The 27,623-nt window shown below is 34.9% G+C and overlaps 1 protein-coding gene across 1 annotated transcript; it reads left to right on the forward strand.

Annotated features, from left to right (window-relative positions):
- The first annotated feature begins 20 nt into the window (after window positions 1-20).
- On the forward strand, window positions 21-3,352 carry LOC112721646 (uncharacterized). The gene is made up of 3 exons (XM_025772692.3): window positions 21-361; window positions 1,307-2,674; window positions 2,761-3,352. The coding sequence occupies exons 1-3, from the start codon at window positions 21-23 to the stop codon at window positions 3,350-3,352; spliced, it is 2,301 nt and encodes a 766-aa protein (XP_025628477.2).
- Window positions 3,353-27,623: the final 24,271 nt, after the last annotated feature.

Raw genomic sequence — 27,623 nt, forward strand, 5'->3', positions numbered from 1 at the left:
TCGCGTTCGCTCCGTCGTGCATGGCAGTGAGCTTTCTGCAGGAACGCGAGGTATCCGACCTCTGCCTTGGAAAACCACCGTTGAGGTCCCTCTCTGCTTCCTCCAATATCGCACACGCCTTGACTGCTCTCAACAACTCCGAAGACAACATCAGTGTCTGGACCTGCGACCATTGCAGCAAGAAGGAAGAAGAAGGAGAAGTAGAAGGAGGAGAGTGTTGTAGATGCGTTGGCAAAGTGTGCATGGTTGATGTTGTTTGCTTCCTTTCCAGGGAAGACAACCTCTTGTCTCCCTCTCAAGCTCTCAAAGCTTCTCTTTCTGTTATTCTCACTCAACCTTTCTCTCTGTTTCTACTTGAAATGTTAGACCCTAAGAAGCACGGACACACCAAATTACTGCCGTGTCCACGTGTCGGACACGCGGTGGACACGCGGTGGACACGTGTCCGACACACCTGAGCACGTGTCGCAAAAAAAAAATTTTTTTTTTACTCGGACACGCCATGACACGGCACTGGACACACGAGGACATGGCACTGGACACACGAGGACCCGGCATTGGACACGATTGGCATGTAAAAATTGCAGAAATTTTTTTTAAAAAAAAATTACCTTTAACCCAAAAAAATCTTGGACCCCATAAGCACAAGGAGTCTCTCACACATTTTAAATAACTCATAAAAAAACAACCCTCATTTTTTACACGACCCTTCACCTTCAGAGCATAGCAAAAGTCACCCTCCTCCACGCACCGTCCTCTGCACGCAAGTTCTCTGCGCGCCGGTCCTCTGCACGCAAGTCCTCTGCAGGCCGGTCCTCTGTGCATTGCTCCTCCGGCGATGCTCCTCTGCGAGTCGCTCCACTGCACGCCGCTCCTTCTACCTCTGTGCGCTCATCTCCCTATGTTCTCATCTTCTTTGCTTCGTGCTTTTCTCCTCTCTGCTTTGCTCCTCTTCACCGGTGGCACTCTTTTGCCACAATAGTTGTTGCAAATCGTTGCTTGCAGCAACTTAGCAACTTAGGGGTTGAGGTAATTTCTTTTGAACTTTTATTTTATCGTTAGAATGTTAGCTCACTAAGTCTATACTCCATAGTTACTAGTTACTACAAATAGTTACTTGTTATCTGCATTATTGATTTTTTTTATTAAATTATTTAGGAATGATGAGTTCTCTTGGGGTTACTGGAACTGAAAAAAATGAGGACTCTGCGGATAAGCCTTTATGAAAATTTGTTGTGAAAAAAAATAAGGTTGAAGGGGGAGGTAATTTTGAGTTTGAATGCAAGTATTGTGAAGTTGTATTTAGAGGCTCTTACACTAGGGTGAGAGCACATCTCTTGAAAATTCCAGGAAAGGGAATAAGGGTCTGTCAAAAAATCACTGCAGTGAAGCTTCAAGAATTGAGAAAATTAGATAATGAAGCTACATTGTTGAGTGAAAGTGCAAAGCCCAAATCTATTCCTCTTCCACCCTCTAATGATGAAGGTAGTTCGAAAAAGAGAAAGGGTCCAGGAACAATAGATCACTCATTCAATATGAAAGATAGAGATACTTTAGATTTAGAAATTGCTAGAATGTTTTACTCTTCTGGATTACCATTTCATCTAGCAAGGAACCCTCACTTTATCAAAGCTTTCTCTTTTGCTTCTAACAAAAATCTAGATGGTTATATTCCCCCGGGCTATAACAAGTTAAGGACAACTTTGCTTGAGAGAGAAAGGGAGCATGTGGAAAGGATGTTGGAGCCAATAAAAAATTCATGGAGTCAAAAAGGAGTAAGCATTGTAAGTGATGGGTGGAGTGATCCGCAAAGAAGGCCTCTTCTTAATTTTATGGCTGTGACTGAAAGTGGACCTATGTTTTTGAAAGCCATAGATTGTTCGGATGAGATCAAAGACAAAGATTTTATTGCAAGCAAAATGAGAGAAGTGATTATGGAAGTTGGTGTCTCAAATGTTGTGCAAATTGTGACGGACAATGCACCTGTGTGTAAGGCTGCTGGATTATTGATTGAGGCTGAGTTTCCTACTATATATTGGACTCCTTGTGTTGTCCATACACTTAATCTTGCCTTGAAGAATATTTGTGCAGCCAAGAACACCGAGAGGAATAATATTGTTTATCAAGAATGTTGTTGGATTACACAAGTTGCTGAAGATGCTATTTTCATTAAAAATTTCATTGTGAATCATCATATGAGGTTATCGATTTTTAATGAATTTGTATCATTGAAACTACTTAATATTGCTCCTACACGATTTGCCTCTACCATTGTGATGCTCAAGAGGTTCAAATTAATAAAGTTTAGACTCAAAGAGATGGTGATTAGTGAGAAGTGGTCCTCCTACAAGGAAGATGATGTGGGAAAGGCTGAATTTGTTAAAGAGAAGATTTTGAGTGATAATTGGTGGCAAAAGGTGGATTACATCCTTTCTTTTACTGATCCTATTTATGATGTTTTAAGAAGCACTGATACGGATACTCCTAGTCTCCATTTAGTGTATGAAATGTGGGATTCAATGATTGAAAAGGTGAAAAAGGTTATATATCACTATGAGAAAAAGGATGAAAGTGAGGAATCAACATTTTTCAATGTTGTGAACTCAATATTAATTGAGCGTTGGACAAAAAGTAGTACACCTCTTCATTGTTTTGCACATTCCTTGAATCCAAGGTAATATTGAAACTTTTTTACAATTTTTTTCGTTTAAATAGATTTGCTTAAACCATGTATAATTTTATTCCTTAAAAATTATATAGGTATTATAGTCATCAATGGCTAAGACAAGACTCTAGACGTGTTCCTCCTCATCAAGATGTGAAACTTACTAATGAGAGAGTGAAGTGCTTGAAAAGATATTTCCCTGATGCTGAAGATAGGAGAAAAGTGAACTTAGAGTTTGCTAATTTTTCAGGTGGTAGAGAGGGGTTTGATGATTGTGACTCTTTGAATGATAGAGGTGTGCTAGATGCAAAATCTTGGTGGCTAGTTCATGGTATTCATGCTCCAACTCTTCAAAAGATTGCTCTCAAACTACTTGGGCAACCATCTTCATCTTCTTGTTGTGAGAGAAATTGGAGCACTTACTCTTTTATTCATTCTCTCAAAAGAAATAAGATAAAACCCAAACGAGCTGAGAATTTAGTGTTTGTGCATACCAATCTTCGTCTCATGTCAAGGAAAACTCCCCAATACAAGAAAGGAGAAACAATGATGTGGGATATTGCGGGAGATGATTTTTCACCAATTGATGAAGATAATGGGGTCCTAGAAATTGCTAGTCTTTCTCTTGATGAACCGGAGTTGGAAGCTGTTCTTTTTGTCAATGAAGAAAATGAAGTTACTTTTTAGATGATCACTGTAATTAGCTTTTTTTGGATATATCATTAGAATTGATGCCCCATATTTTTTTGGAAAGGGTATGAAAATAGGAAGTAGTGAAGTTCAAAAGATAGTTAAAGAATACTCCATGTGTTTTTTTTTTTTTTGAGGGGTTAGGAAGTGATTATAAGTTCAATTGTAAATTTTGACTTCATATTATATATATGATATATATTATGACTTTTGATTTTTTTTCTTAAAATTTAATATATATATGCCGTGTCCGTGTCCGGTAAAATTTTAATTTTGGTGTGTCTCCGTGTCCGTGTCCGTGTCGTATCCCGTGTCCGTGTCCGTGTCTGTGCTTCTTAGGTTAGACCTCATATTTTTCTTCAATTTTTTGAATCTAAAATTTTAACTCATAATAGATAAAGTGAATTTAGATTTTAATTACTGAGACTTGTTTATTGAAAGCAATTAATCTGATTCTCCAAGGAGCACAGATTATAGCAACAACAAGAAAGAGTGGGGTGGGGGAAAGGAAACGCGTTTTGGGGGTTGGAGGGAGGGGGAGCCGAAAGGAAACGTGAAGGGGGAGGGGAGGGAGAGGGGAAAGGGGAAAGGAAGAGGGGGAAGGGGGGAGGGGGACGGCGCCGGTTAAGCTTGGAGGGGGACCCCGCCGGCGCTGCTTCTTCCTTTGTGACTGTCTCTGCTTCTTCTTCTGCTTGAGCTTCTGCTTCTTCTTCTGTTACTGCCTCTGCTTCTATTTCTGTGACTGCTTCAGTTTCTGATTTTGATTTGTTTTTTTTTATTTTATTGTTATTGTGTGTTGATTTGATTGTTGAGTTGAATTTCTGATTGTTTGATTTGTTAAAATGTTGTTTTTTTTGGTGGTGGTGGAGGCAAAAGTGGTGGTGGTGATGAAAATAAAGGTGCTCATAGTAGTGGAGGGCATTTTTGTCTAAAAAAATTAAAAGGATGATTTTAATACGAAAAAAAGTTAAGTACGATTCTAAATCGAAAATTAGATGAGGGATGGTTTCGATTCTCACCCTCAACGTTAGGTACCAAAACAATACTTACCCCTATATTTTAACTTTTATGATAAAGAAAATATAGAGAGATATGATATAACAAACATTTTACATATAAAAGGCTCATTCTTAAAGACTCTTTGCTAAGTATGAACTATGGAGTGCTGCATATTTTGTTAATTCGTTAAATTTAAACTCTTCATTTATTATATTTTATTTGAATAGTCTAAATTTAAAAAAGTAATCTGTTAATCAGGTTAACTATTTTTTTTTATAAATTTTAGATTTTTTTATAAGTTTCAGATATTGGGCTGAAGTTTAAAATAAAAAAAATAATATATAAATATTAAAAACAACATATCTGTACAACAAAAAATAATTACTGAAATTTAGAATTAAAATAAATAATACATGAAAAATAAATTGAAAATTCATGTACTAAATTCAGAAAAAAAGATATATTAGAATCTTAAAAAAATAATATAAAATATATATTATGTATATAATATTAAAATTTAAATAAATTTTATTTTGTGTAAAACAAAATTATAATATTACACAATAATAAAAAATTGTGTTATATAAATTTAATTAATATATATATATATATATATATATATATATATATATATAATTTTATTTTGTATGAAACAAAATTATAACATTAAATATGAAGTAAATGATAAAAAATTTTATATTATATAAATTTAATTTACGAAACATATATAGAACGTAAGAAGCAAACAAACATATAATAATTTTATTTTGTGCGAAACAAAAATTCATATAAAACATATTTATATAATTTTTTTATTAACAATTTTTTTATTAAAATATGTTACTTTACTATATTTAAAATATATTATTTGAAATAATTATATTATTTTAGTTAATATATATTATTTAAAAAAATATTTAAAATTTATTATTTTGTATTAAAAATATAATTAAAAATATATTATTAGTTTTTCTTAAAATAACTTTTTTGTTCAAATACTATGACAAAAAAGTTTTTACGTAACTGCGACTATTCAATAAATATTATATAAGTTAATAAAAGAAAGAAGTACTTTTTTTTTTTTACCAAAAATAAGAAGACTCAAATCTGCGACCTTTTAGGTGAGTATGAAAAGACTATATACTATTTAAATTATAGCTTGTTGGCAAAGAAAGAAATACTCTTAAATCTTAATTATATATTTAATAGAATAATTATTTATTAGGCTCATTCTTATACAAATAAAAATTTCTCTTAGTTTTATATCTGTAATATTTTATATTAATTAGCTTTAAAGTTTAGTTATTTTTTGAATAAACTAATAAAAAAGTAATACAAATAATTATTTAAATATAATTGTATTTTAATTTTTCATTCTATTACATATACGTTGAGGATAATTTGAAATAAAAGATAATGGGCTTGTAACTGCCACGTATTTTGTGATTTGACTGCATCGTCATCTGATAATTATGGCGTCTTCTTGGAGATGGGTTCTTCTACAGAATCGATTTTGTATTTGGAGTTAGCCAACCTGAATAGCTACAGACAGGCTTCTTCTTCTATGGCAGCTATTTTTCGGACTTTGAAGGTCATTTATGACAGAAAAAAAGAGAGTGGATTCAACAGCATCAAAATCTGTGGTTAGGCAAAACGATAATAGAAGCACTACTAGCAAAAATTCGATCAAGTTTTCCTTACTATTTTTGTGGTGTAAAAGTCCTGCGTTAGAGGAGGGAATTAGTTTTTTTTCAGTGTTAATTTATTTATTCAACCCATAACAAAAAAAATAATAATAATAAATAAATTTAATTTACCTTGATAACTTTTGATAATAAATTAATTTTTAAAAAATATTACACTCTTTACTTTATTCGAAGTGCACTGCCTTTGGCCATAAAATTTTTACATTTTAACATACTACTACTTGTGCATTATAAAATGCTCACACTTCGCAGTGACTATAAAACTGATTTTGTTGCTATTATTTTAATTGACGAGAGAAATTGAAAGCTCTGTCTAATGCAAGTGACTTGTTAAGGGGAAAAACTTTTTATATGATTTATTGGGAAGTAAAATTTCAAAAAAGAATTTTTGATGATTTTAAAAAATGTGAGGCAATAGCATTTACCAGAGGCGAATTGCAAAAACTGATCAATTCGGAAGGGGTGAATTTGACCTAATTATAAAAAAAAGATAAATTTAATAATTTTGTTTTTTAATTTGAAAAAAGTAAATTTACTGATGACGAATTATCTTTTTTTTATGTTTTTTAAATTTTCAAACATTAAATTTATCGACAATAAATTATCTTTATTTTTTTAAATATCGATATTTCACCATTTTTCTTTTGGAAATCACCCAACCTAAAACTGGATACAAATTAAAAAGTGACTTGTTTTGAATACTAAAGTTCTGTACAAATTACAAAAAAATTGTATAATTATAACTCGACAAAAATATCAATCTAGTTGATATTTAATTTGGTAAAATTTTTACTCTTTAAAATTAGTTTATAAAAATTAATTTTTTAAAGTTGTAATATATATGATTGATAAATTAAATTAAAAATAATTTTTAATAAGTATAAACAACAATAAATATATTTAGTAAAATTATTTTTAAAATTTAAAATATTATAATAGACATTAATGTAAAGATTAAATTTAGATATTAATTAATGTATGAAGTTATATTAAATTTTTTTAATTTTGATAGATATAAATTAATTTTAAAAAGGATCGTTAACTTTTTAAAAACTGCAAACATAAGTATATAATTTTTTTTTATTTATCGAATATAAAACGAAATACTGATATTTTTAAATAATACAAATATTTCTTCTAAAAATTTTACCAATAAGTTATATGCTTGTTTGATAAGTCATGATAACTACTAGATCTAATTTGAACCAAAATAGTTCAAATATAACAAACTATAAAGAGCAATAATATATATGACAATGAGAGGAACACAAGAATGGGAATGGGCACCAATTCATCGCATAAAATATCCGATTGTGCTCTCATCGCTACAAGAGAGATTCCACCTTCTTCTACCTAAAAGGTGGCCCAAATGTTTTGCTTTATTTGTTTTGGAGTAATTAAAGGTGGTCCTCTTGAGTTGTTGTCCTTCAGAAATTTCCATCTTCCAGCTGGCACTCACATCAGCTTAAGTACATTGTACATCATATTATTGTTGCATGCAACAATTCATTTAATAAAATTTTGATCTGTAGTCATTAATCTATCGAATTAAAAGATTCGATAAAAAACAAACAAATGATAACATGGACTAACACAGTAACACTCACTACTATTTTCTTCTTTTTGAATTAATGATATTTCTATTTTTTTTAACAGTGAATAATATTATTAAATTTTATTAATAAAATATATATATTTTTTATAATTTTTATTAATATTCTATTTGTAATAAATATTCAAAGAATATAATAAATCTAAACTAATTAATAAGTTATTAAAATTTAAAAACAATTATTAATTTAATACAAAATTAAAACTAAAAAGTATTGAGTATAAAAAAGAGAATATTAAACAATAAAAATTATATAAGGTATAGATCTATATATACATCTATCTGTCAATCAATTTATCTATCTATCTATTTATCTAGGTTGGAAGTAAATTATGTCAGACTATAAGCTCAATTCATAAAAATTGATAATGTCTTCCGTTTGATACACTAATAATTGAGTTTATTTATAAAATTTAAATTTTATTTACAAAAAAAAATTATGAACTAATTCAAATAGTTCGATTTTGCTATACCTTCAAGCATTTTTATCAATCAAGTCTAACCAAATTATCCTAAACTCAACAAAATCACTCATACAATATGTACATGAATCATGCATTTATTCTTTTTCGTCCCGTTTATTCTTCTTCTTCACATGTTTTCTCCTCCTCTTATTTTTTTATTATTGTTGTTGCTGTTGCATTTTCTTTTTTATTTCTCCTCTTCCTCATGGTGTTATTATGCCATTTTTTATTTCTTCTTTTTCTTTGTATCATTTTTTTTCTTTTTCTTATTTTTATTATTCTTAAGAGGGTGAAATAAGAAGAATTATGAGAAGATGAAACAAGAAGAAAAAGATGAAAAAGAAAAAGAAGAAGATGATGACGATAAAGATAATGATGAAGAAGAGGAAGATGAAAAGTTTTGAATTACGCATAATTTATCATGAAGGTTTCCAAGAGAGTTGAGAAGGGAGTTAAATCAAGAAACAACTTTTAGACTTAGACTAAATAATTTATGCAGAATTCTGGTTTTAGGAGATTATTTGTGATTTTGTCTCCTGATTATACAGAACAAAAAATGCAAAAAACAGGAAAGGAGAAGAGTGACACCTCGATATATTCTGGTTTGGCCACGAAGTGCAATGTAACCTATGTCCAGTCTTCACCACAATAATGGAACAATTTTCACTATAATCAAGATAGATTACAATCACCAATTCCAAGAGACTCACACTTTTGTAAACTACCTAAGCTATCCCAAGTTTAATAAATCACCTAGGTGCTAACCCAACCTAATTAAGGGGAACTAAGTGCACTCTAACCCATCACACTTTCAAAATAAAAACACTCAAACAAAGGCCAAAGGACTTTTGTATACACTGCTCTCTTTGTCTTTTATATCTCTCAAAGTAAGCTTGAATCTATACAAAAGAAAAGTAAGAACACACTTAAAAATAAGAAAAATAATTGCTGTTTTTTATGGTCTTCAATATGCACGAAAATGATTGCCTTCTTTCTTGATGATTCATCAATATATAGAGCTTCATATCTCTTCTTTAATGTAAAATAATTTCTCTTTTGATCAAGCTAGCCGTTGCACTCTTTAATGCTCTAACTGTTAGCATTGAGGAGAGAATCTTTCCTTCTTTGTTCACCAATATCAAGTGTGCAACAACTATCCATTAAGAGGAAAAAACTTTTCTTATTCAATTTGCATTGTCACTATAATAAAAACGCTGAAAACCGTCGAAGTTATCGTCCGATTTAACGGCGTCTATTACCGGCGAATTTAGCGTTGGATTTTGCGTCGTATACAAGGCAATATGGATTTTCCGAAATATTTACCGTCGGATTTTACATTTCGATGCTAAATTCAGCGGTGATGATTGGAGCGAAATATGGATTTGTGGGCACCAACTTTAATGGTGATTTTACCGTCGGATTTTGTCGATGGCAAATCGCTTTAGTAAAATGCTGCGTTTGACCAATTTACCATCGGAGTAATCCGACGGTAAATCTGATGGTAACTGATGAGTCCATATTTTTCGATATATTTTAGCTTGATTTGGATGGATTCTAGCACATGAACTCACACTTAAGCACCAAAATAGCATACTTTTGTGTTTTGTCCCCAATTTGACCCTAAATGTGAAAACATACAATTTTGTGCTTGAAATGAGCAATTTAATTCCACTTTTATTGCATTTGATGCCATGACATATTTGCTGAGTGCTTTCAGACCTTAGAGGCAAGAATGGATAGCCAAAGATGGAAGAAAGCATGTACAAGGGAGAAAACATGAAGAAAACAAGGAAAAACACACACAGCGAAGTGTGTGTGCGTGCGCACAAGAAAGAATTTTCTGTGTGCATGCGCACTAGCACCTATGCGTACGCACAGGACCCAACACGTGATTTCATTAATGAAACACGTGTAGCGCATTTTCTGAGGCCTTTTGAGCCATTTTGGAAGGCTTGGATGCTGTTTTTGGATGCTATATGAAGGAAAATTCAACACATATGAAGACATTAGCTATTATTAGGTTGTAGTTTTAGTTTTTACAAGCTTTTCATAGTAAGTAGGAGTAGGAGTAGTGTAGAGTAGAAAACTCTCCTAGGGTTCATCAATTTCCATTGTAGCATTTTATAGCAAGCTTTGAACCTTGATTTTGCTTCTTTAATTGTAAGTACTCTCAATTTCCTCTTTAATTATAGCACTTTTACTCTCATTTCCTTTTGGTTCAAGTTACTTGTTCATAATTGCAATTTTGAGTTTCTTGAAGCTTTGATTAATAAATTTTATGTTTCATGCTTCATTTATGTTTGATTGCTTGTTTATGTTTGGTTTTGTTGATAGTTGGGTATAGTTTTCCATTTTATTTTGCAATTTTCTATGTTTTACTTTTATGTACACAAGGTATTTGTGAAAATGCCAATTATGGATTTTGAATAGATTTTCACACCTTGGCTTGGGATTTGAGTTCCTAGGATACTAGAGTCATAATGTCCGATATTTAGTGGTAATTCTTGGGTAGTTAGTTGACTCTTGTTTCCATTAACTCTAGCCTTTTATCAACTAGTTTGGTAAGTTGGTTAGGACTTATGGATTAAGGTCAATTATTGATGCCAGGGCATTTTGGCCAGTTTCACTGACCTTTTCTTTACTGTTTTTAGGATAGTTTCATGCATTTTCTTAGGAAATAAGCTAGTTTTGGGTAGATATTCACTTACACCTTGATTCAAGCATACATTGTGTATTTTACATGATTTCATGAGGATTTTGCATGAGTTTAGTGACAAATTGTATTCTGCATTACCCATGACTTGAACTAGAACTTTGATGCACTCTATTGCCTGATTTCAGGACCAAAGGAAGCGAGGAATGGGAGGTAACTTGCAAAGTTAATGAGAAAAGTGACTGCCAATGACGCTCTCGAAGCCATCATTACCCACGTTAAGAGTCACGTTAACTAAGTTAACGTGAACTCTAATGTGAAGAAGGGAATTTGAGCCAACGTTAGTGACACTTAACATTATCACTAACGTTGGCCAATGCTCACAAGTGGCCACGTTAGAGTCCACGTTAACTTAGTTAACGTGGCCTCTAACGTTAAAAGGGGGAAAGGAAGCAAACGTTAGTGACATTCAACATTGTCACTAACGTTGGCCTAAGTGCACAATGCCACGTTAACTCCCACATTAACTTGGTTAACGTGGAAGCTAACGTGAAGAGGCAAGAGTGGTCGACAACGTTAGTGACACCCAACATTGTCACTAATGTTGGAAGCAACCACACAACCCCAAGGAGCCACGTTAACTTCCACGTTAACTTAGTTAACGTGGAGGCTAACGTGAGAGAAGAAGGTGATGGCCAATGTTAGTGACACTCAACATTGTCACTAACGTTGGAAAGAGCCACACAAGCCACTATGAGCCACGTTAACTCCCACGTTAACTTAGTTAACGTGGAAGCTAACGTGGATGAGTGAATGATGAGCCAACGTTAGTGACACTCAACATTGTCACTAACGTTGGGGATGGCTAAGCATGGCCACGTTATAAGCCACGTTAACCTAGTTAACGTGGATTCTAACGTGAGACATGGGGGCACATTGGAATGTTAGTGACAATGTTGAATGTCACTAACGTTCTCGAAGGATGGCAAGCCCACGTTAAAGAGCCACGTTAACTAAGTTAACATGGGCTCTAACGTAGGAGCAATGGGGGCTTTTCAACGTTATTGGGAAAGTTAAGTCCCAATAACGTGTGCGAAGGACCTAGAGGCAACGTTGGTGGCAACGTTTGTGCCACTAACGTTGAGGTTAACGTGGCTTTTACTTAGGAACGTTAGTGAGAAAGTCGATTGTCACTAACGTTCTCGAACTCATATTTTCACTAAACGTTAACAACCCTAACGTCCTGAGCTAAAATCTCTGCCCACTTCACACTTTCTCTCTGCAAGTAAAGCCACGCCCAAATGAAGAAGAGAAATGCTTCAAACTCAAGATCCAAAGGCCCAAGACTTGAAGAGCCAACTAGAAGATGAGAAGAGTAGTATATATAGGAGTAGTTTTGAATTATTTTGGGGAGTCGCTGGGAGTTGGAAAATAGCATAGAACTACTTCCTGTATTTTACTTTTCTGCTCTTCTAGTTTTCATCATGTATTCTCCATCTTTGTTTTCATTTTCCAGAGCTATGAACAACTAAACCCCTTTCATTGGGTTAGGGAGCTCTGTTGTAATTTGATAGATCAATACTAGTTTTCATTATTCTTCTTTTATCTTTTCTCTTGATTTTACTTGAAAGCTTTCGATCTTAATCCAATTGGGTAGTTATCTTGGAAAAGAAACTATTCATACTTGGATCTCTTCTGAACCTTGGAAGAGGAATGAAGAGATCAAGCTAGAAATGCTTTCTCATGCTGGACCAAATTGGGTTTGGATGGATATGTGACTATAATCCTCTCAGTGCTTGATTTGGGAAATACATGTGGTATAATCAGTGACCATACTTCATCTCTTCTCATGAGCAATTGACCAAGGAATTGGCTATTGATCAAGATTTGAGAGATTGAATTACAAGAAATTGTAATTCAATCACTTAAGATTGCTAAGGAGATCAATGAGTGCATTGATTGAGGAAGAGATGTAAATGAGATTGATCCGGAGAATGCAACATCTCCTAAGCCCAATGAACTCCCCATTTCTGATCTTACCCATTCTCTTTAATTTCTGTCATTTACATTTATGAGCAATTCCCCCATTCCCATTTAAGATTCTGCAATTTACTTTCTGCCATTTACTTTCCCGCATTTAACTTTCTGCAATTCTCAACTCAATTTCTGATTCGCTCAACTAGAACATTCCTCTAATTAAAGTTGCTTGATCAATCAATCCTTGTGGGATTTGACCTCACTCTATTGTGAGTTTTTACTTGACGACAAATTCGGTACACTTGCCGAAGGAAATTTGTTATGAGACAAGTTTTCTGTGCATCAAGCTAATGGCGCCGTTGCCGGGGATTAATCGTGATTAACAAACTACCGGTTGATTGATTTACTAGATTAGACACTTTTCTTTTGTCTTTGTTTCTTTTGTTTCTTTATTTTCTTTCGCTAACCAACTGTTTGTGATATTGCCTCACTGGGAATTTCCTAATCTGTGACAATGGAGATTCCAATTTCTTTTGGCGATTATTGTTTGAGACAGAGCTTTTTGCAGGAAAGAAAGGAGCACCCATCATATTTAGGTCAATCAAATTTCATGAGAAACTCTCCACCACCACATAATGATTCACTTTACTATGCTCCTGGTGGGTGGGAGTATCAAGAACATGAAATGGGGTACTTTCTAGAGCCACAAAATAGTCCATATTTTGGTGAAATTAATCACTACTCAAGTTGTGGCTGGGAAGATCATAATCAAAGAGATTTCACTCATTCATACCCCATTCATCAAGAGCCATCACCTCTCAATTATACAACCCCACCTCCAAGTTTTACATGCCTAAATTCTTCATCATTTGAGTATGCCTCAGCACAAAAGTCTATCCCAAATCCATACAATTCATTTCACCATCCACAAAACTCAATCCACTACCCAGAAGAGTCATACCACTTTCAGAACACACAACCACAAAACATCCAATGCCATTCACAAGCCAACCCCGCCCAACCATTACAATCTACCCAACCTCCTTTAGATAAACTTGCTAGGGTGGAACTCATCATTGAAGAATGCAGAAAAAGTAGAATAGAGGAGAGACTCACTAGGATAGAACTCCTCCTTGAAGAAATAATAAAAACAATCGAAGAGGAGAAAATAGCAGAAAGAGACCATAAAAAAATTGAGACAGAATGCACAATTCTATTCTGAAGAACAATTCATTGAAGAGCTGAGATCACAAAGAGAGACCACTTCACTCTCTCCAGAAACAGAGGAGTTCATTCAAAGGTCAAGAAAAAAGGAGGAAGTCAATCAAGGGAGCCCACACTCCAATGAAACAGAGAGTTGCATAGAGGGTGAGTTCAGTGAACCACCAATTCAAGAAGCTCTTGATGAAGAGGATGCTCCACCCATCATACAATACCCAAATCCTGAAATCAAGGTGGTAAAGGCAATCAACATGAACACTAACAAAAGGATGGTGACCAAGAAAAGAAGGACAATATTCATGAAGAAGAAAAGGTCAACCAAAAGCCATCCCACCCCTATCCCAACAAGCAAGTTTGCTCAAGCTAACAACAGAAGAAGGCTTGCTGGGGAGAGGCACTCAAAACAAGGGGCATTAATTGGCTCCTCTTTCCTCTTGAGGTCATTCCTCTTAACAAACTGGAAGAAGAGGAAGAAAGTTGTGAACAACATGTCAAGCTAATGACATTAAAAGAGCGCTTGTTGGGAGGCAACCCAACCGTAGGTAACATTTTCTTGCTTTGCTTAGTTTACTTTCAATAATTTGACATATGATTGCACTCTAAGTTTGGTGTTGCCATGCAACAATTTGATTTCCAATCTTTACTGGGTACTTGCAACAGTCTAAATTGACAGTGGCACACTAAGTTTGGTGTTGCCACTTAACTTTCAAGCAAAGTACCATGCCAACACCACTTATTAATGCAATCACATTGTCTCTGTTTTACTTCTTGTGCTTTTGTTGTGATCCATAATCTTGCTTGCTGAAACACATGCATACTCACACTTTATTTTAAGACATTCATGATCCATCATAAACCCCGTCACCACTGTTTTAATTGTTGCTTGAGTATAAGCAATCATTCTATGTCTGGTGTGGGAAGGGGAAGAATAGGAGGAAAAGGGCAACAATAAGGAAGATAAAATACAAGGTGGTAAAGTTTCTTTCTCCTCTTACTTATTTCCAGCACTTTAATTTGCATGATTGTCTTCTATGTTCTTTGTATGTATGTGTGCTTTCTCCTTGTGAATAAGCATGTCAATTCTGTCTTTTAAACTTTTTATTGATTAAGGCTGTGTTTTCTAGTCTGAATGTCATTACTGCATCCTTACTTTGCTTACTAGTATGCTTATCCCTTTTGAATCAAATGAAAAGAGAATGAGTGTTTTATAAAAGACCAGAGTAGAGTTCATACTATGGAGTAAGTTCCTGAGTTTGTGGTGTGGTCATAAGTTAGCTAAGTTGGTTCAACCACAAGGTGGGAAGACAACTATCTGTCCTGAATCATATGCTTTGAACACACCCCATGAGACTAGCTAAATAAGAAGATCCTAATAAGAAAAAGGGAAAGAACAATAAAGGTTGAAAAAAAAAAGAAAAAAAAAAAGAGTAAGCAATAAGGCTAGGCACCAATGGTTTTAATCTTGAGGCATGTGTCTGTGGTGCTCCTGTGTGAGGGATCTACTTGGACGAATAAGCTCTTTGGGGTGCTTTATCACTTGGTAACTTAGGTTAACTAACCCGGGATTATCATCTGAAAGTCCACTATCAAGAGTAACCTTCACTACAGAGCATTTAGTAACCCAAAGAGGTGCTGGACACCAAGGTCTCAAGAAAAGAAAATAAATAAACTATATGCCTGTGGTGTGTACGTATGGGGGAGAGACTTGAGCAAGTAAGTCCTTAGGGGTGCTTCAACACCTAGCACCTTGAACCAACTGGTTCGGGAGTGTTGGCTGAAAGCTTATTTTAAAGAGTTGCCCCCTTATAGAATACTTAGCTTAAGAACAAAAATAAGCCCTGAAATGACAACAAAATGATCAATGAATAAAAGTCTCATGGGATGCAATCACAGTGAGTATTCTAGGACATGATAAAGGTCTGAAAGCCAGGAATGAACCTAAGTTGCTATGTATGAAACCACCATAAAATCAGGGACATGACTTACACAAGAATGACTCATTTCTCTTGGCATTCCATTCATCATTCTCTTGTTCCAGTACTTGCTTAGGGACAAGCAAGCTTTAAGTTTGGTGTTGTGATGCCAGGGCATTTTGGCCAGTTTCACTGACCTTTTCTTTACTGTTTTTAAGGTAGTTTCATGCATTTTCTTAGGAAATAAGCTAGTTTTGGGTAGATATTCACTTACATCTTGATTCAAGCATGCATTGTGCACTTTACATGATTTCATGAGAATTTTGCATGAATTATATGATAAATTGGATGATGCATGATCCCATGATTAAGAGCAAGACTTTGATGCACTTTGTTTGATTGATTTTAGGCCAAAAGAAGAAGAGAAGAGCCACGTTAGTGGCTACGTTAGTTACACTAACGTGGGCACTAACGTGGAAGGAAGGAAAGCCACAACGTTAGTGAGAAAAGTTAGTGGCATTAACTTTGAAGAAAGGAAATGGAGCCAACGTTAGTGACACTTAACATTATCACTAACGTTGGACCAAGCTCATAAGCGGCCACGTTAGTTGCCACGTTAACTTAGTTAACGTGGCCTCTAACGTTAAGAAGTAAAGGGGAAGCCAACGTTAGTGACATTCAACTTTATCACTAATATTGGCCAAGTCACAATAAGCCACGTTAACTCCCACGTTAACCTAGTTAACGTGGAAGCTAACGTGAAGAAACAAGGTAGTCGACAACGTTAGTGACACCAAACATTGTCACTAACGTTGGAAGGGACCCACACAAGCCCCAATAAGCCACGTTAACTCCCACGTTAACCTAGTTAACGTGGAAGCTAACGTGAAGAAGGGAGGTGATCGCCAACGTTAGTGACACCCAACATTGTCACTAACGTTGGAATGAGCCACACAAGCCACTATGAGCCACGTTAACTCCCACGTTAACTTAGTTAACGTGGAAGTTAACGTGGCACTTGGCAGCCTGACCATGCCTTCTTCAAACACGCATAACTTGAGCCACAAAGCTCTAAATGAGGTGATTCTAGTGGCATTGGAAAGTAGGATTCCAGAGATTTCCAAGCATATATGGCACTACATGGTTGACACTAAATTTGAGGGAGAAAACCTGCCCCGAAAGTGCAATGATGAACATGGTATCAACCTGTATTAAGGCCAACTGACCTCTTCACCTTCCAAGTAGTATAACTCGAGTTGTAGAGCTCTAAATGATGTGCTTCCAAAGGCATTGGAAAGTAGAAACCCAGAGTTTTTCAAAAATATATAATAGTATGGGGTGGACACTAAGTTTGAGCTTCAGAAACTGGCAATAATGAAGCCCTGATCGCTAGCGTTATTGGCACTCAAGTTTTCCATTAACGCTGGCAACTATACCAGCGACCATGTCCACTTCAAAGGAGCATAACTTGAGCTACAGAGGTCCAATTGAGGTGATTCTAGTTGCGTTAGAAAGCTGACACTCAGAGCTTTCCAATGATATATAATACTCTATAGTGGGAATGAAATTGGAGCACAAACAAGAGGCATCTTTTAAGCCCCAAAAACACCAACTGGGCAGCAAGTGCAACGTTAGCCACAATAACTTTAGCACTAACGCCACACTTGTAGCATTAGTGTGGCTAACTTTAGCACTAACTTTAGCACCTGGACCTCAAATTGACCCACTTCTCTCTCAAGTCCACTTCAAAGCTCAAGCAAGCAAGCCCACAATAGTCAACCAATCAAGACCACAAGAAGCATCTATAATAGGAATTTTCATTTAATTGTAATTTGCTTTTAATTTCATTTTGTAATTTAGGAGAGCCTATATAAAGGCCTTAGTCTTTACATTGAAAACATACTGGGGAAGTCTGGAAATTGGGGAATTGAGGGATGGAAGAGGGGTCTTCGGACTCCCTTCCCTCACACACTTTTCCTTTTCTTTCTTTGTACTTTTCATTTATGAATTTTAAAGTTTTATTTTCAGTTTCAATCTTCATCTTTACTTTTCTGCACTTTCTTTCTTTTCTATTTTGGTAGAGCAATGATCAACTAACTCTTTACATTGGGTTAGAGAGCTCTATTGTGATTCAGTGGATCAATTGTAGTTCTTATTCTTCTTCTTCTTTCTTTTCTCTTGATTTTACTTGAAAGCTTTCGGTCTTCATCCAATTGGGTAGTTATCTTGGAAAAGAAGCTATTCATACTTGGATCTCTTCTGAACCTTGAAAGAGGAATGAAGAGATCAAGCTAGAAATGCTTTCTCATGCTGGACCAAATTGGGTTTGGATGGATATGTGACTATAATCCTCTCAACACTTGATTTGGGAAATGCATGTAGTATAATCAGTGACCATACTTCATCTCTTCTCATGAGCAATTGACCAAGGAATTGGCTATTGATCAAGATTTGAGAGATTGAATTACAAGAAATTGTAATTCAATCACTTAAGATTGCCAACGAGATCAATGAGTGCATTGATTGAGGAAGAGATGAGAATGAACATGATCCGGAGGATTGCAATATCTCTTGATCCCAATGTTCATTTTATTTTTAGTTCTTACATTTACTTTTCTTGTCATTTTACTTTTCTGCACTTTATTGCTTTCTTTACTTTTCTGTCAATTTCCATTTCCTTGTTACTTATCATTCCATTATGATTCGTCTAACTAGGATAATCAATTAACCATTGATTGCTTAATCCGTTAATCTCTGTGGGATTTGACCTCACTCTATTGTGAGTTTTACTTGACGACAATTTGGTACACTTGTCGAAGGGAGATTTGTTGAGAGACAAGTTTTTTGTGCATCAATTATGCTTGCTTGACTTACTCCTCAATGGTTGGGTTAACTAAGCGAGATTGATTCATCATAATTATCATAGTTGTGGTTACGAACATGATATGATTCTTAGACTCTCATTCCCAAGTAAAGGCTTTTTATGCATTTATAGCATTTTTCACAAGTTTTGATCTCATCTTTTCTTTACTTGCATAAATTACAATTTTGCTCATTCCTTAGTTCTTTGATTTCTTAGTTCCTTTAATCTTATGTTCTTTGATTGCAAAACCCCTTTTTGCCTCCACAATCGAAAGAGAAATACTTCGATTGCATTCTAGGGAGAACGACCCGAGGTTTCATTACTCTCGATTATTTGAATTTGAATTTGATATTTGATTAAGAGAATTCATCGTTGGTTTGGACTATGCTACTAACGAATTGATTCATGATTCTAAATCGACGGTAAAATCCATCTCTTCATCAAAATTTGGCGCCGTTTCCGGGAATGCAATCGGTGTTATATCTTTTGGGTTGTTGTGAATGTGTTAATAGTGTAAATAGTACTTTTTGGTTGTTTGTTTGATTTTGTTAGTAAGTTTTTGTTTATATTTTCTTTATGACTTTTTCACACCATTCCAGCCTTTTGTTTATATTTGTTCCTGTTTTAACATTTGTTTTTATTCTAAGCAAAACAGTTTTCCTGCACAGAATCATATTAATGACTGGAGGAAAACAGCACTTTGTTTAACATCCATTTTCTTTCTTGCTGCTATAATATGTTTCATAGGTAAGTGGCATACCATTATGCAGCTTTGGTATTATATTAGCTGTTCTTAATTTTTAAACCAGATATGCATTAGAATTAATTGTTTTTTAAGAATGTGCCTGTAAACTGAAATTTCAGAATATGTACTGAAGAAATTGCTGGATGTTGCGCATGGGTTTCAAATGCTAATAGACCTTAAAGGTACTCATAAAATTGCTTATGGTTTTAATATACTTTCCTAGATGATTCCTATATTATTAGTATAGTTTAATTTGTAGATGGATCTATTTATCACATTTTACTTGTGTCATGGTTGAGAAATGACAAATGTCCTATTATTTGGTTTGATAAATTTGGTTGTGTATTGGCTGAGAAATAAGTTGTGAATTAGTTGTTTTTGTTGGAATCGTAGACGGTGGAAATATCCAAGTTTTAGGGGAGGTTCTGCCGAAATTTTTCTAAATATTTTGTATAAAACTTAATGGAAAAAATTTTAATTAGTATTATATCTTGTTTCTAATTTTTTGTTTTGGTTTTTCTTATTTACAGGAGTGCTAAAATAGTGACCACATGCTACCTTAAGGGCTCAAGAATATTTTGATTCATAGAGACATTAATCTATGTTAGAACTTTTAACTTTTGGTTGAACTTATGCAAGACATATAACTTGTAGAACTAATCAATATACTCACTAATGTTATTTTATTTTAAAACAATTTTAGCTAAATGAGGCATGTTTGAATTATGTATGTTTTTGCATATTTTTTTTTTGAAAGTAAGAGCTCAACACACAAGTGGAGCAAAGTAATACTAAGACAATAACTATAAATCCGTAACAACTCCTATGTCATCTCCGGCATAGCCATCAACAACATGAGTTATTTACAACTCCTATGTATGTTTTTATATAATATGTTTTTGCATATTATATAAATATAGACTTGCTTATTAAAATAATTAATATATTAGTTAATTTAAAAAATAATTTAGTAAATTATGTATGCAATTTGTATTAAAAAAATTGTTACAAAATAATTATTTTGATTTTGTAACTAAAGAAAAAAATGTTACAAAATCAAGTTACATTTTGTAACAAAATTTTATGATAGCAAAAAATAGATTGTCACCAAAAATACCTTGAAGATCAAAATTTGTTACCACTTTTGTAACGACTTCTGGTTTTTTGTATCAGAAAATTTGGTACAAAATATCACTTTGAATTGTAACAGTTCTATTTTTTGTTACAAAAACTTTTTGTAACGGGACATATGATGAGCGAATTGTTGTGATGTTATAGATTTTCCTCAAATGAATGAATTTTCATTGCAAGTATAGTTCTACACCAACAAACAATCCTCCCAATCAAAAATTTGGTTGTCACAAAGAACAAACCCTAATAAAAATTAACCGAAGTATTTAGACTCCGGGTCGTTTCACAAGGAATTGCAATGAAGTGGTCAATTATTGGCTATGAGGGAACAAAGGGGGTTTGGTTGATATAAGGGGAAATAAAATAAATGAGAAGAAAAGTAAAGAGAGCAATTAAAGAAAGCAATTAATAAAGAGAGACATTCATGGCAAGATTTGAGATCATAGGCTTTCTATCCTAGTCATTAATTATAACAATACTTAACAAAAATTTATCTTATTTCGTCATCCCCAATGTTGGAAGAAGGTATAAGTTATCTTCCATTAGAGAAAGTCAAACAAGACTAGTTAATCTCAAATAAAAAATCCTAATCAACTCACTAGTTGAATTAGCAAGATATTAGAGTCATTGAAAATGATATTAACTAAAAACTCTAGATCACCAATCTAAATTGGGTATTAATGACTCAAGATTGTCCCATTACTCTTTTCAAGCCAAGAATGCTCAAAATCTACTCTAAAATCTAACCAAGCATTTTGTCAAATACTAGGTGAGTACAAATGGAAAACATGGTAAAAGTGCAAGAATAATAGATCTACCAACTATCAATTGTAAGAAAAGTAAATTCACAACTCAAATCAACAATTAAAAGAACATCAAACATTAAATTGCATTAAAGAGACCCAAATCTAACATGAGTCCATGAACATAAAAGAAGCATAAAAGTAAAATTAACATCACAAACTAAGAGAATGAAAGTGTAGAAGCAAGAAATCATAAAGGAAACAAGAGGAAAGGATGAGATTGAACCTAGATCTAGGAGAGATTAACCTAACCTAACCTAATTTTAGAGAGAAGAGGGAGCTTCTCTCTCTAGAAATTAATCTACATGATGCTAAGTTACAAATAATTGCTCCCCCTTTGCCCAAGCTTGAATTCTGCATGAAATAGCATTATAAATGAGTTGGATTGGGCCCAAAATGAGCTAGAAATTGCTCCCAACGAGTTGCTTAAAGTGGACCCATGCTGCTCCATCAGCGCACAGCGTACAGTGCACATGCGCATCCCTAGATGTCAAGAAACTATGGCAAATTTTATTTCATTTTGAAGCCCTGGATGTTAGCTTTCCAACGCAACTAGAACCGCCTCATTTGGACCTCTGTAGCTCAAGTTATGGTCGATTGAGTGCGAAGAGGTCAGGCTTGACAACTTTACGGTTCCTTCATTTCTTCATGAGTTCTCCCACTTTGCATGCTTTTCTCCTCACTTCTTCCATCCAATAATTGCCTTATGAACCTGAAATCACTCAACAAACATGTCAAGGCATCGAATGGGATTAAAGTGAGTTAAATTTAGCTATTTTAAGGCCTAAAAAGCATGTTTTCACACTTAAGCACAAATTCAGCGAGAATTGCAAAACCATGCTATTTCATTGAATAAATGTGAGAAAAGGTGATAAAATCCCCCAAATTAAGCACAAGATAAACCACAAAATTGGGATTTATCAAATCTCCCCACACTTAAACCAAGCATGTCCTCATGCTAAGAATAAAGAAGGACAAGAAAAGGGGGTATGAACATTTATTCAATGCAAAGAAACTATATGCAACCTATCTAAATGAATGTAACTAAATGCAAAATGATTCTACCTACTTGGTTAAAAGTAAGTCAATTCCCAAGAACACATGAGCACATGTAGGGCTAAGTAGTATGATGAATTATGAATCCTACCAATTTGAATATCAAAATAAAGCACAAATAGACTTGCAAGAAGAAAAGCTCATGAAAGTCAGGAACAAGGAATTGAGCATCGAACCCTCATCGGAAGTGTATCCGCTCTAGTCGCTCTAGTGTATAGGGTCGATCACTCTATTCTCTTCTAATCATGCTTTCCATGATTTGTTTTTCATCTAACAATCAACAATTATTCAATGCATGCATACATTCATCATGAGGACTTGTTCATAGGTTGTAATGGGGCTAGGGTAAAGGTAGGGATGCATATATGGCTAAGTGAGCTTAAAATTTGCATCTTTGATTAGTCTAAGCTCTCACCTAACACATATAACAACCTATACAATTCTAATATACAACCTAGCTACCCATGATTCCCACTTTTTCACATACTCATGCATTCTTTTTAATTCACATTCCATATGCATTGATTTTTATTGAACTTTACTTTGGGGCATTCTTGTCCCCTTTTTATTTCTTTTTCTCTTTTTCTCTTTTTTTTTTCTATTTTTTTCTTATATATATATATATATATATATTTTTCTTTTTTTTATCATCATTTTTTTAAAGTATATACAAACATATCAATGCATATGGGTTTTACATATTTAATGCATAAGCATGTACCCAATTCCTAAAAATCTTCAACAAAAATACAGAAACACACTTTCCTCTCAACCAATGTCCCAAGTTTCTCATACCCAAATAATACACACCCTCACTAGCCTAAGCTAATCAAAGATCCAAATTAAGGACATCTATTGTTTTTCACTTAAGGGTAGTGATGTGCTAACATTAAGAACAAAAGGGATTAAATAGGCTCAAATTTGGCTAACAATGGTTGATGAAAGATAGGCTATTTGGGTAAGTAAGCCAAATGAAATGATGGTCTCAATAATATAAATACATGTATACATGGAATAATAGACATATAGAATCAAACAAATCAAAGATTACAATCATAGAAAAAGAATAATGTACACAAGAATGAAAATAAGTGGTTATAAGATGTACCCACACAATTTGGCTCAAAACTCACATGCTTGTGTTCTTAGCTCAAAAACCATGTTCCAAAATACATTCTTCAAGCAAGTTTGTCACAAAATTTTTTTTTTCAAATTGGTAGGGTGCCCTAAAAACAGTTTCTTGGAAAAGAAGTCATCACCCTAACCAAGTAGTCCTAACATAAAAAGGAAGTGGTAAAAATATGTACAAATTCTAACTAACATGCAATCTATCATGCAATGCAAAAAATAATCTAACAAAGACAAAAATTAAAAATTGGTGTTGAAAAAGGAAGTTGTTACCCATGAAGGTCGGTCGGACGACCTCCCCACACCTAGAAATTCGCACCGTCCTCGGTGCATGCAAAGAAGGACAATGTGGATGGGTTGCTACAATTGATGAGCTCCTTCAAAAGATTATGTAGATGGAATTGTTTATTGCCCCATTTAGAAGCTTTTACTTTTCCTCTTTCGGTGGCCAACCTAAAAGGAAAGAAAAAGAAAGAAAATTAAGCCTACAACAAAGATATCAAAGCAAATAGAACATAGGCGAGGGCTAATGCCAAATAAGAGTAAGGTTCTCACTACATGGTAGCTACAACATGTGAGTGAGAAAACAATATAAGCTAAGGCATATTAACTAACACTTGATGCGAGAGTAAAGTCAAAGCATGAAGAGCACTCAAAAGCATCAAGTTCGACTAGAAAGAGTGGGTCATGAAAGACATATAAGTTCATATCAATGCACAAAGAATATAAGAGTCATACAAGATTAAGCATTGATTTAAAAGTTTCATCACCCAACAATATCAAACAAGTCAAGAAGCACCAAGATTAACCAAGAAATTCTCAACAATTAAGTAGGAAAATTCAACACCATTATTAAAATAAGAAGCTCAAAAAAAAAAGAAGGTAAAAACAAGCTATAAAAACAAAATGAAAATGCAAAGAATAAAAGTATGCGAATGCAACAGACAAAAGAAAATGGAAGATGAGAGGAAAAAAACTTTTTTTTTACCGGGGCGGACGTGTCATGCACGCTTACGCGCCGATGTGCATTTTGGCCGAAGGGCGCGTCCGCGCCATGTGCGCGCACGCGTGGGTGAGATTATGCGCGGGGCACAGTGTCAGCCCAAGGTTGGCCCAACTCTCTGGAATATGTACCAGGAGGGCAGGTGGCGCTATCGATGCGCGCGCGCACAGCGTGCGTACGCGCGGGTTGGTTTGTGCCTTAGGCATGGTGCAGGCGCAGTGTAGGCGCAACTCTCGGGTCAATGTATGGAGGGGTGAAATTTTTCAATCCACGCGTACGCGCACATGGCGCGTGCGTGTGGAGGGGTGAAAATGCTTAATGCACGCGTGCACGTGTAGTGCGCGTACGCGTGGATGGTGCTCTGTTTTTCAAAATTTTTCTATGTTTTTGCACCAATCCAAGCCTTCTAAACCTCCAAACAGCTACCAAAACACCCTAAAACCTTATTTAACCTACTAAACTACCAATTATACTTAACAAACTCAACAAAACATGAAATTAAACTAATTACCAATATGTACAAAAGGGAAAAATGAAACGAATTTACCATGGTAGGGTGTCTCCCACCTAGCACTTTTGTTTATTGTCCTTAAGTTGGACTTATGGGGAGCTCCTCTTAAGGTGGCTTGTGCTTGAAGCTATCTTTGAACATCCACCAATGCTTGAATCTCCAATAAGCTTTAGTCTTCAAAGATGATAACTCCAAGCCTTGATGGAGTTCCACACAAGCCATGGGCTCCCAAATTTGATTCTCCTTGTGCGATCCGGGATCCCACACTTTGTTTTGACACCCATCTTCAAATTGATTATCATGATTCCAATTGGGTGGCATGACCTTAGAATTCTCAATTGAGCATCCAAACATTCTCCTAGACCTATGCAATTTGGTTCTACACCAACCATTGCTATTCAACTTCGAGCATGCAACCATCATGAACTTAGAGTGATGTGTCCAACCACTACACAACTCTCTCCTACTCTTAACTCCACAAAGAGTTCTAAGTTGACCATCATTTTCAATCAAACCATGTTCAAGTGAGAAAGTGAAGCTTAGGGATAGAAATTTTACCCACTTGAATGTTGTGTTGGATGATGGTGACTTAGGAAGGGGGACCTCCCCACACTTAGCCAATGTGAGATCCATTCCCTTGTGCTCTTCCCTTGTAACTTCCACCTCTTGACAACTTCTTTCAACTTCAACCTCTTCCTCTTGATAGCTTCCTTCCAATTCAATCTCTTCTTCATTGCTTACCAAGGGTATGGGAGGTTGTGCATCTTCTTCTTTGATCTCAATTTCAAGCCCAATGGGAGAGGATTCAATTGTACATAAGAACTCATCAATGATTGAATCTATCTCTTGATCAATCTCTTCAAAGTTTTCTACCATGATATGCCTTGGAGGTTGTACACCCTCCTCAATATCAATGTCAAGCTTCTTGGAAGAAGTCTCTATGACTCCACATTCCCATGGACTTCCAACATCTCCTAAGACTTCAACCACTTCTTCCGGCTCAATTACCTCAACTTCTTCCCCTTGTGGCAATCCTTGTTTCAACCCCTCTTCTACACCTTGAAGCTCTAAACTCACTCCCTCACTATGCTCCTTGATTTCTTCTCCACATTCAACAATGGGAGTTCCTTGATCGCATAGGCTTAGGCGGGAGGAGACCATATTGTGAACGGCTTCCGCTATGGTAGCTATCTTGGCTTCTAACTCCTTGAACTCCTTTTGGTTCAGTTCTTGCCTTCGAATGTAAGAACTAACACATTCTTGGAGAGAATCATCATTGGAGGTGGTGTGAAAAAAGAAGGTTCATTTTTGGGAGGAAAGTTTCATAATTGGAAGTTGGTTCCTCTTGGTAAGGGTATGGAGGTGGTGTATATTAAGGTGGTTCTTGAGAGTAGTTGTGTTGGAATGGTGGTGGTTCCATGTATGGTTCATATGGTTCATAAGGTGGTTGGTATGGTGGATAAGAATTAGGGTCATAGTGAGGTGTTTGGTGGTAGGGGGCTTGTGAATAAGGTGGTTCAAAGTCATTTTGAGAGGGTGGTTCATAGGCATGTGGTGGTGGTTGTTGACAATTACAATAAGGGTCACCACATCCATTAGATTGATATGCATTAGGATTAGAATTATACCCATAAGAAGTTGGAAGGGGTTGTTGCCAATAAGGTTGATCAATCCCTTGAGGCTCCTCCCATCTTTGATTCCCAAATCCTTGATGCATGTTACCATTGTAGTTCCCATTCCCTACAACATAATTTGAGCCAAACTCATAGCCAAAGTGAGGATGAGAATTCATAATAGCAAATGAAAATAAAGGCTAACAAAAATAAGCAACAAGTCCTAAAGCTAACAAAAACTAACAAATAAGCAAAAGGCAAACATATTCACAATATTCACAATAGCCAATAATATAACACCATTGCAATTCTCCGGCAACGGCACTATTTTGATGAGCGAATTGTTGTGATGGTATAGAATTTTCTCAAATGAATGAATTTTCGTTGCAAGTATAGTTCTACACCAACAAACAATCCTCCCAATAAAAAATTTGGTTGTCACAAAGAACAAACTCCAATGAAAATTATCCGAAATATTTAGACTCCGTGTCGTCTCACAAGAAATTGCAATGAAGTGGTCAATTATTGGCTATGAGGGAACAAAGGGGGTTTGGTTGATAGAAGGGGCAATAAAATAAATGACAAGAAAAGTAAAGAGAGCAATTAAAGAAAGCAATTAATAAAGAGAGACATTCATAGCAAGGTTTGAGATCATAGGCTTTCTATCATAGTCATTAATCATAACAATACTTAACAAGAATTTATCTTATTTTGTCATCCCCAATATTGGAAGAAGGTATAAGTTATCTTCCATTAGAGAAAGTCAAACAAGACTAGTTAATCTCAAATAAAAAATCCTAATCAACTCACTAATTGAATTAGCAAGAGATTAGAGTCATTGAAAATGATATTAACTAACAACTCTAGATC

Source organism: Arachis hypogaea, chromosome 11, assembly GCF_003086295.3.
Source record: "Arachis hypogaea cultivar Tifrunner chromosome 11, arahy.Tifrunner.gnm2.J5K5, whole genome shotgun sequence".
Lineage (NCBI taxonomy): Eukaryota > Viridiplantae > Streptophyta > Magnoliopsida > Fabales > Fabaceae > Arachis > Arachis hypogaea.

What these genes read in the sequence shown, in the direction of transcription:
- LOC112721646 (XM_025772692.3), top strand. Translation starts at nt 21, where the DNA reads ATGGCAGTGAGCTTTCTGCAGGAACGCGAGGTATCCGACCTCTGCCTT. An exon ending in TCTCTGTTTCTACTTGAAAT is followed by an intron (nt 362 to 1,306) that starts GTTAGACCCTAA and finishes AGTTGTATTTAG; the next exon opens with AGGCTCTTACACTAGGGTGA. An exon ending in GCACATTCCTTGAATCCAAG is followed by an intron (nt 2,675 to 2,760) that starts GTAATATTGAAA and finishes AAAATTATATAG; the next exon opens with GTATTATAGTCATCAATGGC.